The 12,515-nt window shown below is 44.3% G+C and overlaps 1 protein-coding gene across 3 annotated transcripts; it reads right to left on the bottom strand.

Annotated features, from left to right (window-relative positions):
• Positions 1-2,091: 2,091 nt before the first annotated feature.
• LOC144703155 (DNA ligase-like protein) lies at positions 2,092-4,808 on the bottom strand. Of its 3 annotated transcripts, none has more exons than XM_078575255.1 (9): positions 4,747-4,808; positions 4,002-4,449; positions 3,762-3,883; positions 3,571-3,659; positions 3,396-3,491; positions 3,227-3,321; positions 3,111-3,151; positions 2,956-3,039; positions 2,092-2,406 (listed from the first exon to the last, which is right to left on the bottom strand). In XM_078575255.1, the coding sequence occupies exons 2-9, from the start codon at positions 4,063-4,065 to the stop codon at positions 2,257-2,259; spliced, it is 741 nt and encodes a 246-aa protein (XP_078431381.1). In that variant the 5' UTR covers positions 4,066-4,449; positions 4,747-4,808; the 3' UTR covers positions 2,092-2,256. The 3 variants fall into 3 exon arrangements, with proteins under 3 accessions (XP_078431381.1, XP_078431382.1, XP_078431383.1); XM_078575256.1 differs by having other exon boundaries at positions 4,002-4,444; positions 4,747-4,788; XM_078575257.1 differs by lacking the exon at positions 4,002-4,449 and having other exon boundaries at positions 4,747-4,788.
• Positions 4,809-12,515: the final 7,707 nt, after the last annotated feature.

Consider the following 12,515-nt stretch of genomic DNA (forward strand, 5'->3'; position numbering starts at 1 on the left):
ATTATATACAATAATGAAACAAAAACATGTGCGAGTATACCAAAAACTCTATACTTAATTAAAAGCTTAAACATAATAATATAATAAATTTTAAAATGCGAAAATAGAAGATTATCATAGCCATATAATTGCTAAGAAGAAGTGTGAGAAACCATGTGACATTTCATTACACCAGGGAAGAAGAAATCTCATGAGAAGTTACTTTACTTATACTCAACAGATGACTCAATGCACCATTTCATGTGTAAAGAGCGTTGGTCCAATCATAATTATTTCACAAAGAATTGTTCACATTTATCCTATAAATTTATTACCCATTACAAACAACAAAAACCTACAAATTGTTCCATATTTGATCCAAATATTAAATCGGAGGAGAATAATTTCTCAAAGTTTTTTTTATTAGTATTACTCAAATATTATCTTCAAATTTGATTACAGTTACCATTATTGAAATATGATTGAAAGGACACAACTTCTATGGCTTTTCTCAATGAAGTATTTCATATGTAATCTTTTGAATTGAGTTCAACAGACAAAAAAAATCTTCATCACTATCCATAAATTTTTATCGTCATCGTCATCGAAAAATGTCATTCTCATCCACAATTTTTTCATTGTCATAAGCACAATGATGATGATGAATCATCTGCATCATCCCCAGCTGCAGATGTGTGGTGATGATTATAACCGCTCATCATCTTAATCATCATCTTGGCCCGTACAACTGATGAGGACAATGACAACTCTAATCATGGATGCCAAAATAGGATACCGATGGACTATGGTGTATTTTCTACGTCATCCACAATGTCATCATTATGATAGACACAGATATGTGCAACACTGATGACTTGTCATCATCTTTAGCGGTGGACAAGTGACCAAGACAATGATGAGCTATCATTATCGTCAACAACCTTGCACTGAAAAATCATGAAGTTGATGACTACTCTTCATCATCATCATCAAATCCTACTTCAGATCAGCTTACAGAGCCACAATTAAGAAACACTAGAAATGAAATACATAATATACCGTTATTTAGTTGTCTCACAATTTTCATAACTGATTCCAGTTACCAGAATTCATCGTAAACTGAAGGATTGTGGCCAAAAACACACAAAAAGATAGAAGCACAAAGAAAAAGAGGGCATAACGACTAAAATGGATGCAAGTTCATACTTGTATAGAGTAAGAGAGCATGTGTATCTTCAAGTAATCGTGGTAGAAAGTGACCTCTAGTGGTACCTCTCTTTATCTTTGTTTAGTGGGCACGGTGTGTAATTGAGATATTTATGCTCATCCCAAACGCAAAAACTCTTGCAAACACTAAAATTCACATGTATAAAATCCCCTTGGGTGGCATCTACAAAGTTGGATCAGTCTAGAGCACAAACCTCAAGACGCTCGTACCCGGCACTGTGTTTTTTTCCAAACGATCATTCGTCATCCTCTCTGATTCCAGTTTCTCTCTTTTGCCCCTCAGTGCCCATTTCTCTTCTCCCTAAACCTCTCTACCCAGTGTACTGGAAAAAATACCTTAACGAAAGCGTTTCATTTTATCTAATTACTGGGAAATCCATACAATCAATGGATAAGCCCATTAAGGCTGTATCACAAGAGCATATTGTGGTCACACAGAAGACCCAGTAAGGACTGGTGGAGATACTCACCACGACCAGATAGCCTAGTGAAGTGCTATTGGCCACAAAGGAACTTACAGAATGCTGAAATGTACAATATCCTTGGGAAGTGTACTTACAGAGGAAGATGAAATTGGTGAGAGTTGAAGAATGACTGATATCCAGGTAACGAAACCATTTGAATTCTCTCTCAGAGATCGCTGCTAGCATCTGAGAAATTCTGATGGGCATTTTGATCCCAAAAAATCACTGAAAAACAAAACAATACCTGGAGATCACCACATGATGCCATGTGGAAGGCAAGAAAAGTCACTGGATAACATGCAGATGAGTAACATGACGCTGAGTAGAAGAATGGAAAACATCAATGGATCAAATACTATGAATGAGTTGAATCCAGACAGTAATATCAAAAGATGAATTAATTCCAAAAAAAATATTAATAGATGAAAAGACAGAGAACTTCCGGAGAGGGGGGAGTAGGATATGACAGAGAAAAAATGGTTAGTATATAAAAAAGTCCAAGAAACAGAAAAAGAATAAGGGGGAAGAGATGTATGGACCACATATTCTCTTCACTAAATGACTTCGTATCATTTCATTGAGTTGACTAGTTGAGCTTTGGGCTCATATAGAACTGGGCGTCTCGGAAGAACCGCACTATTCTGTCTGCTTTGTCTGTGGATAGGTCTGTGTTTTCCAGGAGGAATGCCTTGGAAGCCTTGGCGATGGATTCAATAGAACCAACCGTCTGCAAGAGCTGCGCAAAATTATTCATCAATTTGAGGGAAATGAGACGACTTTGGCTGAAAATAAGAGGAAAGGTCCTATTCTTGATGAGAAATATAGAATCATAAAACACCATATCGTATGGAAGAAATAAAATTGGCAAAAAAAAATAACAGGAAAAAGCTGAAGTTTTGATGAAAAATATAGAATCAGATGAAAACCTATTGTGTGAAAGACACAAGATTGGCCGAAAACTTAGAGAATTAAGGTTCACTTTTTTATTAGAGATATAGAAACAGATGACACCATATTGTATGCAAGACACAACTTTGGCTAAAAAATAATGTAAAAAATTCACTTTTTATGAGAAATTTGGAATCAGATTACTCTGTATTGTATGAAAGACAAAACATTGGTTGAAAAATAATGGAAATGCAGTTAACTTTTTGGTGAAAAATACTGAAGCACATGACGATATACCATGTGAAATGCACAACATTGGCTGAAAAAGATAGAAAGAAAGTATTTTATGAGAAATATAAAATCTGATGACAACAATTTAAATAAAAGATAGCCATACAGCGTTTGCATCATGTCCATCAATCCCGGGTATAGATGTTATGACTCTGAGGAACATGTCGATTCCCTGCACTTGTCTCCTGCGCTGCCCTTGGGAAAACAGAGGACGTTTCCATAACGAATACATAGGAAAATCAAATTCCAAAATAAATAAACCTCGATATTTAACTTGTTTGTGACATCTTCCCGCTTGCAAACTACACACCGAAAATGATGCTGGTTAGTTACATTCGGTGCCTGTGTGTTTACAGAGCAGAGCAGAGAATCTTTACCCCCATGAGCATGTGCAATCTTCAGAATCTTCTCAAATCCCATCTCTGGATCTCGGACTGTAACAAAAGTTGGGCACCCGAGCTCCACTCCATACCTGTCATTAAGGGGCACTGAGCGTGTTTCCTAAGCGGTGGAATAAAGTTTGGAAGCATTATTTTCAAAACATACTTGAAATACGATCTGTAGAAGGAGTCATTTTGCTCTCTGGTAGGGACTACGACGACCACATAGAAATGCCCGAATTGCCTCTTCAGTTTTCTGACTCTGAATCACAAAGGTTTGCTCATCATTTTCATGAAGAAAACAGGTGTTAATGCCATGAAACAAGGCAACGTCAGGACACCTGCTGAAGACAGTGGCTACATTATCTGTGTCCCAACAGGTGACAAAGATGAAGGCCACCGATAATCCCCCATTGTTGAAGATGAAATCCTAGAAATAAAGATAAATGAGAGGAACCTGAACAGTAACCAAATTAGAGAAAGCATAGGACAACTATTAATATTGCGTAGCAAATAGTTTTTAGATCATTACTGGGGCAATCGGGAGGAAATTGAGCCGGTAAGAGTTTTCACTGAGAAATGATGAAATGAAATGGATGAAATGGGGGTGCTGCTCGTCTCTCCAACCAGTGTTCATCATGCACACTCCACTTCCTGCACGAATAGTAATAGAATGTAAATCTGCAAAAAGAAACCTCATTAAGAACTAATTTCAATATTGTACTTTGCCTAATTAAAAATAACATTGGAATTTTGGGGGGAGAAACTAAACCCTGCGAACTAGGTCCTTGTAAACTGTTCCCACGACAGTGGTAGATCATTGAGAACAATTTCATCGGTTCATCGAAATTTTCCGTCTGAATTCAGCAATCAGAACCATGTACCACAATTATTTTCAAGTTTTTGATGTTCTCGCGGACCTCTTTCAGATGACCTCATCAACCTAATGACAAGCCTCTTCTGTCGGTCTCGCCAAACAAGTTCCGGATGTTTCCAAAGGTCGTGCCTTCAGAAGCTTCTGTATTCCTGCGTCGCCTGATCCGTCGAATAATACTTTCTCTATTCCCTCCCCAACTGAACACCCCTCCGCAACAGTAAAGAAAGATCTGACGACTTCGAAGAACAGGAGATCTAAATTCACTAAATACATGGCAAACGACCGTCGCGTGGCCTCATAGTACACAAATAACCGAATCCAAGAGGGAATTGTATCTCCTGCTCTGCACAAAATTAGAAGCTCAGAAGCCATTACCGATCGAATCCAATGGTAAAATCACACCTGTTCATCGCGTGAAAATATGGAGATCCGAAGCTGTTAGAAGATATTATTATTGGAATCCAAATGCAAAATTATGTGTGTTCTACGGGCAAAACTGAGAGCTAAGAAACCACTCTTTGGCGACCGCTAAACAATCGAATACGAACGCGAATTATAAATGTTCTACGAGAGTAAAATAAGAGTTCATAAGCCACTAAAATTGTTAAAGGACCGATCGGTGCGATGAAGGCATAGCTACCTCTAACCGAGATCGCCGAAGCCGCCATCTGCAACGTTTTCAGCGAGGGAGAAACGGCATAATTCAAATCTGTACCCCTCCTTTATATAATTCCGGTTTAAACGAGTGCCACGCTGGAAAAAACTAACACGCCATAAGTGCAAGGGCGCGGACGGGACGGTATTTTCGTCCGGAGAAGAGAAAACCGTCCCGTCCGGGGTATTGGACGTCGGACGCGACTGATGAAGACGAAATGTGTTCAAATTCTCCAATATTAAAACTTTTATGGTTCAGGACGACGCAAAAATAAGGAACGCAGGACAAAACTAAAAGTCTAAAATCAATCCAACCCGTTCAATTCTCCCGTCCCGGATGATCATGGAGGAGTGGACAGTGGTGATGAAGACCACGTCATCCAGCCTTGGCAACTGATGATGATGAGAGCTTTGGGGACTGGATTACGATAATGATTTGAGGAGTTAAGATGACTGTGGGACCATAAAATTTGGAAAATTTTAAAATTTTATTTATTTCTTAAGAAATGTAGTAAGCATATTTTTTAAGATACCATCTCTCTTTCTCCTCTATTGCTCTTTCTTCCCTGTCCAGCTCTCTCTGGTCTCTCTAAGTGTCTCTCTCCCTCAGATGCAGTACTCATCATGTCTGCCATGCCAGTAGGTGAGGCACTTCTTGTATTCCTTTATTATCCTACAATTGGTTAAATAGTAGGCTCTGTGGGGTAGACAAAGATGTTTGGTAGTCAATTAGAGGCTCGATCTTCCTTGCCTAGCTCTTTTACTTCTCTTAGAAACCCTCCACTCTTTTCTGTATCTCTAGCCAACCTGTTCTCCTGCTTCAACATCTTGCTGTTCTCGGTTCTTCCCTCTTATTTTGTCTAGCCAGCAAATCCCTCTTTTATTGTCTTTGATCGCTAGGTGGTTCCTGCTTGACCAGACAAGGCTGCTTTGTTTGACCGAGGATGGCAGCACGCATGGATTTGGCTCTCCCTACTCAGGTTGGTTTCTCTCTTGAATTAGTCCACATTTACTACTGCTTGCCCTTTGTGGTGTGGAAGCCACCACTTCCATAGTGCCTGAAGGCTATGTCTAGGCTGTTCTAGTATGGGTAGCAGGATTATCCCTTGCCAGCCAATACCTGACATCATTTGGTATTAGAGCTACAGGTCTACGGTGCCCGTGAAGATGACATTGCTGGCGAAGACGAAATAAACCTTGAGCATCTTGTGACGAGTGATTGTCCACCCAATTTCCGTCCAATATCCAGTATCGGACATTCAATATCCAATATTCAGAAAAAAAATGGGACGGTGTTTCATATCGGATATCAGATATCGGACGAGATTCGTCCAATAGGTGAAGACAGATATCGGAGATGGATATCGAATGGGTAGGGATGAGACAGATATCGGATACCAGATATCGAATGGGTAGGGATAAGACGGATATCAGATACCGGATATCGGATTTTGATATCCGAATATCGGAACCGGTATTTGGATATCGATATCCGGTATCAACAGCAAAATCGATATTTATCATCATTTTAGATACTCTAGGTTAACAATTTCAGATGTTTTTAGCATGTATTCTACCTCGTTTAATATATAGAGCTTAAACTTCTGATTTTTTTCGATATGGGATAACAGGATTCGGAGTTTAACATTAACTCCGAATCCTATTTTCCTCTATGGAAGAAAACAGAAATTCCGGGCTCTATATATTAAACGAGGTAGGAAATCTATTAAATTATATGATAATATTTTTGTAAAAAATTATTACATTATTAGTCCGTAAATGTATAAGACATCTTATTAATCACATATATTTAACATATAGTTTACTTGTTGAATACGTAGAGTTTAAAATTTCTAATTTCTTCAATATGGGATAGAAGAATTCAGAGTTTAATGTTAAAATCTGAATCCAGTGATCCCATGTGGAAGAAAAAAAGTATGGGCTGTATATATTAAACGAGCTTTATAATAAATTAAAAGGCTCTCTTCTTACCCGCTGGCCTTCATAAATATTCTCCAACCGCTTTACTATGACGATTAATTATATTTTTATACAATATTCAAAATTGGATATCGAAATACGATATTCAACTTTGATATCCGATATCGTCATCCTCCCCTTGAGACGGTGGCAGATGACGACATCGAGACGGATATCGATATCGGATATCTTTACTGTAGCAACCTATATCCGATATCAACATCCGATATCTGAATATCAGAAAAGACGGATACCAGAAATTTCCTTTCTGGTATCTGATACAGCATCCATCCTGATACCGTAATCTGATACTGCTATCGGGACGGGCGAACACTACTTTTGACTGACCCTTTGCTTGGGTACCCCATACCCACCTCAAGAGTCCGAGAATGACCCAATAGTATCAACTACTATCCAGTAAGGTATGCCCACATGGGGTTGTGGCATGCCACAATCTATGACTGGCAGACTACACCATATAGAGGATCCACTTTTGGTCCTAGAAACTAACTGCCCAGATCTCGTCAGCATTCAAAGTACAACAAAGGGAAATACCTAATACATCAAACTTTGGCTCCACCTCTTGACAGTCGAGAACCTCAACTATGGGCAGCACGAGTAGACCGTCATGACAACAAAAAAAGAGATTACCAAAGTGTCACGATGAAAATTCTAACATTTGACAGAGAACGAGGTTGATGCCGGACGTCGTCTCAACGGCGTCCGACCGTCACCGAAGGAAGGAACTCGGTGTCGTATCGCTAACTAATCGGGTTACGTCCACGACGTCAACCGATGGATATGCGGAGAACAGAAATATATGTAAGACGCATGACGGAGACAATGATTCTACAACGGCACGCAATGCGCCGACGAGAGCCAACCCGAGCGGGACGGGTCGCCAAGCTGGGTCGGTCCAGCCTCCAAGTCGCCCGAGGTGGCCGAGGGCGCCGCACGCCCGCCGAATGGGGTAACTCCCACTGGAATGCTCACACGCCCTGGGTGTCCCACTCGCATCGACAGGTAAGACGCCGTTTTGTTTCGCTGCCTCAGTCTGTCCCACTCACCTATCTAACCCGAAGCTGTGGAATACTCGACGGAATAAATGGACGAAATAGGGTTAGAGCATCATTGCAATGCATCAACTGGAATTGAATGTTATATATATATATATATACATAAGAAATATACTTACATACACATATATACACATATATATAATAAATGAAATATAATACATCATATATTTATACATATATACAAATGGCGTGATATTCGAACACGATCATTATTATACATATATATATATACATATATATATATATACATATGTACGCATGGCGGCAAAGCAAGTGCATGGAGCATACACGTGCACACAGCACACACAATCATTCTCTCACGACCTGACCTCAAAAATATCATTCTCAAAATTTAGGTCAAAGTGAGGAAGAGCTCACCTCTTCTATATATATGGAAGATGGCCTCAAGTCCTATAACACAAATAAAAGGAAATAAGAAATAGGAACGCAACAAACAGCCCAACATACAAAAAGGGAAAAGGGTTCTCCCATGGAACACACACGCACAATGTAATAAAGGGAACTATAAGATAAAGTAATCGATCATCTGTAATATGGAACACACCACACATGCAGTAAATATGATCCTCGTAACAGCTGCTCGTGGTGGCTGGACTCGCTCGCACAGCTGGGCGCTGCCCGGTGCTGGGTCGAAGTCCTGCTGCTCTCTGCTGCTGCCTGATGACGCCCGCAAGACGCCACCATCAACCCCGGTGGAAAGGACTCGACCATGAATGCAGAGGATCACGACATGGAAGGAGGTCGGGACGGAAGGCTGGAGCTCTGTCTCTGTGAATCCACGTGTCGTCCGCAGGTGTGGCCCGCCCAATCACAGGTAATCCCGATGTTTCCCACCCGCATGGTCAATTACTCAGCATACAATCGATTGCCTATGCCTATCGGTGGAAACAATTGGTAAAGCCGGCAAACTCACTTACGCTGAAGGGCCCAGAGGCCAGAGGAGAAGAAGGCCCGTAATGAGCAGGTCCGCCATTGAATGCAGAGCCTATCTCACGAGGAGGAATTTCACTTACATACTGCTATCGCCATCACGGAGGGATCCCACCCGCCGGCCACAGCATTGCGTCGCCCGAGCATTCCGCCCGAGTTCGACCATCACAGGTTCCCACGTCAAATGCTCGTCGTACGATGCAAAGTCATGGAGCGAGCAGGCGAATGCATTTATGATCCCATTACACGCGATGATAATGCAGATATGCCGCAAATGCAAGTGCGCCCGAAACTCCAATACGAGGGACATGGAGCCAGGTCTAGGGTCGACAAATGGTCGATATGACCCTAAACAACCTATGGTTCTGTTCAATGAGGAGTCAGATAAACTCACGCCGCGGGCATGACACATCCCAACATCGAGGCACCACTCCACAGGAACGAGGCAGGTTGCCCAATCACCCCCGACCACGGTTCATGATGGCAGGCAGCCCAGAACCTGAGTCATGCCCAAGAGGCCCACAGGCCCCACAACTCGTGAAGCAAGACGTCACTACCCACACGATCTAGGGATGAAATGATACACGATCTAGAAGAAGACTCACACTTAATATGCTAGATGCTTCAGGCACGAAGGGCCACCAAAAACTCATTCACGCATCAACATGACGGAGTCGAGTGCTCGCAAAAGGCAGTCCCAAGACGGTCCATGCTCACGTTGCCCCACGCGCAATGGCATAAACCGCTTCTGACTCATAAGGCACATACATCGCACTGGCAACTATACTGCCAATATCGCTTAGGAAGGGGCCAGAATTAACACATGCTTATCATCTGTCATACTAAATGATCGCTATGAACGCGACATCTACGAGAAGTCACGAGTGATATTACGCACAATCTGTTCTGTGTGCCAGTCAGGTATCCATCCGTGAAGGACACAAACTCAACGCGGGATGGTCCGCCGGGACTCGCTGATGCAAATAAATCAGGCAAAGCTGCATCATCTGATGGTCTCAACTCAAGATCGCTACCATGACGTTGAGCACGTGAGAGTTCGTTGAGGGCACATTTATCGCTGTCTCGCCCTTCTGCGCTGATGACTTAAGGTAGTCCCCGCAGGTATCACCATCATGCTTATCGCTCACACGCGAAAAAGGTACTTGAGCTGATCCTATAAATATACCACTCGATGATGGAGGCAGGCCCAATGCCAAGGCTGGATGACCGCGAGAACTCTTGTCGACGTGGAGCATCGAAGTCGGCATCGCTCAATGGAAGAACTCCACGGTGGCCTCCGGTCGAGGACGCCCGATGCCGATACCCGAGGCATCGCACAATCCGCAACACTTCCCGTCGAAGTCAGAGTATCGCTGTGCCATCATGAGCCATTCGAAAGTCACGCGTTCATATAACAATTTCCTTGAGGCAATACAAGATGAATGAACGGAACTGAAGTTCGCATAACGCCCATAGAAAGTCGCCAGTCCTGGCGAAAACTCCTAACGCCGCGCATGCTGCCGGTCGCCACGACGCGATGGCCCGGAAGTCATGCCAACAAGTGGACACGCATGAATCTAAGAAGGCAACCTCGACGCAGGAAGCTACACTTTGGGTGGCGAGCTGCTCTCGCGCCAGGGATGGCAGTGACCGCCGGGAAGGTGGTCTGCATGCGTTCCTGGATCAAGATAGACGAGGATGCCGCCGGCAGACGACACCACAACTTCTATGGAGCGCAGTACTCGCTCATCAGGACGTTGGAAGGTACCGCGCATTGAGAGGCCGAAGGCATAACCTCCACTCATATAACCGCCCCCATCTTAAAGGCACCCCATTCAGCCGGACGGATCCAGACTTCGATGGTACCCACTCAAGTCTATCTGGAGAAGATAGTGATCCCGCCATCATGTCGATTAGATCTGTGACATCATGGAATGGGAAATGGCACGATTCATCTTGTTGATGCACGGTCGCAACACATGCGCCACGTACAATCCACGCGCCAGAGAAATGGTACGCGCAGGCCTATGCTGATGAGGCCTTCCCAAAAAGCTCCTCACTGCCGAGCAATCGCACGCCCACAATGCGGTAGGTTCTCACACCAACATGGCATGCTGCATAAACATCAAATCCATTGGTGAAGACACCCGATATGGAGAGCCTCACCTTCAAAAGTGAAATGATTGTCAATAGGGACACTACAGGACGCAGATACATATAGATCACAATCAAGGTCATGGAAAGTGAATAAGTGGCCCGACTATCACTAACCCTACTGGTCATCATACGGCCTGCGGGCCAAGCCGGCATTGCAACTCGTTTCACGTTATCATACAACCATGTCATTCGGTGACGATGCACCACTCATGGCAGTACATCACAGAGTACACCGCGATAATCACTCAGACGCGCAACGACGTCACAGATAAAGATGGTCGCCGATCCACGCAAACGCCGACGGCGAACATCAAGTCAACCCTGTCGCTGACCAGTATCTGAGATCACATGGATGCAATCAAGGTCATTTAACCATCACCGCACGCCCTACGCGATCTGGAGGCACGTAGAACACGACAATGTGCGGGTCGACCACCCAACGCGTGTCGGCTGCTGAGCGTTCGTAAAGTTCAGTGGAGTTGTCAACCCGCGTGATATCCCATCTCCACGGTTGCCGGCAAATGACAGCGAGCACAACGGCCGACTGACGCACGCCCGTCACGGTGGCCTCACCGATGAGATCTGGATGAATCCTATCCGTCCATCGCCCGACCATACGCATTCCTCGCCCCGATAGTGGTCCCCGCACGGCCCATCGCACAACTCGTTCGGCTCCCACATCAATCAAAAGCATACTGGAAAACAAACATTGGCATTTGGTAGCACGTGATGTGCTTGACTTACGGTCAGCATCGCGTCGAGGCTCAATCATAAGGACCACTGGAGGTGGTTAAATGTTTGGCCCTCAGATCGTAAAGCACCGATATCGGCAGTGGAACGAAGGCGCATCGTGAGAATCACGCAAATATGCCGGTGTCTCGACATGGATCTACGTTCTAATTAGGTGGCATGCCTGCCGACTCACGTTGGCAGTCAAGGACCCTGTTACGAGATGACGCGATCCCACGCAAACGGCAACGCATCCATTCCTCGAAACATGTACCCGACACCGAGCCCACCTTGCTAAGGTCGAGCCACGAGAGGAAGAGTGCCATCCACTGACTTAGAACGACTTGTTCCCTAGCTCCACACTTCTGCCCCACTTATACATGGGCTGTCTCCTGCTGCTCGCCGAGAATTGCCCAGCATTCTGTAAGATCTTGGCTTGTCCACGTCGCGTTCCGCATCGCATCAAAAGGTCGCCATCCATCCTGGGTACCACCTGAAATACGGTTCATTTTTTGACCCCAGTCAATGCAACCTTGGGCTTCTCGAGCCTCGTGAGACGTGGCAATGCTGCCGCACGCCCTCTGGATGCGTGCACGATGCTCGCGCCACGCTGCCGCCATCATAGTGCCGCGCACAGTCCTCGCGGTCCAGCAAGCACGGGCGGGAATGGGTCGTGGTCCGCGTCGCCCTCGTGGTAGGGACGCACTATCCCGGCGTGCTCGGTCCCCAGGCACGGCTTACGTGGTGGTGGGGCATGCACCAGCCCGCAATAAGGGCGAAGGGCAAGTCGGTGGTAGTCCCTCACACGTGCGGTGGCTCGAATCATGGACCACGGGGAGGAACGGGAATGAATCGACGA

This window comes from Wolffia australiana, chromosome 5 (assembly GCF_029677425.1).
Source record: "Wolffia australiana isolate 7733 chromosome 5, ASM2967742v1".
NCBI classification, from domain to species: domain Eukaryota; kingdom Viridiplantae; phylum Streptophyta; class Magnoliopsida; order Alismatales; family Araceae; genus Wolffia; species Wolffia australiana.

Coding starts and splice junctions, on each gene's coding strand:
- LOC144703155 (XM_078575255.1), bottom strand. CDS start 4,065: ATGAAATTGTTCTCAATGATCTACCACTGTCGTGGGAACAGTTTACAA. Junction 3,660..3,761: donor ATTTCCTCCCGATTGCCCCA/GTAATGATCTAA, acceptor CTTTATTTCTAG/GATTTCATCTTCAACAATGG. Junction 3,322..3,395: donor TTCTACAGATCGTATTTCAA/GTATGTTTTGAA, acceptor CCTTAATGACAG/GTATGGAGTGGAGCTCGGGT.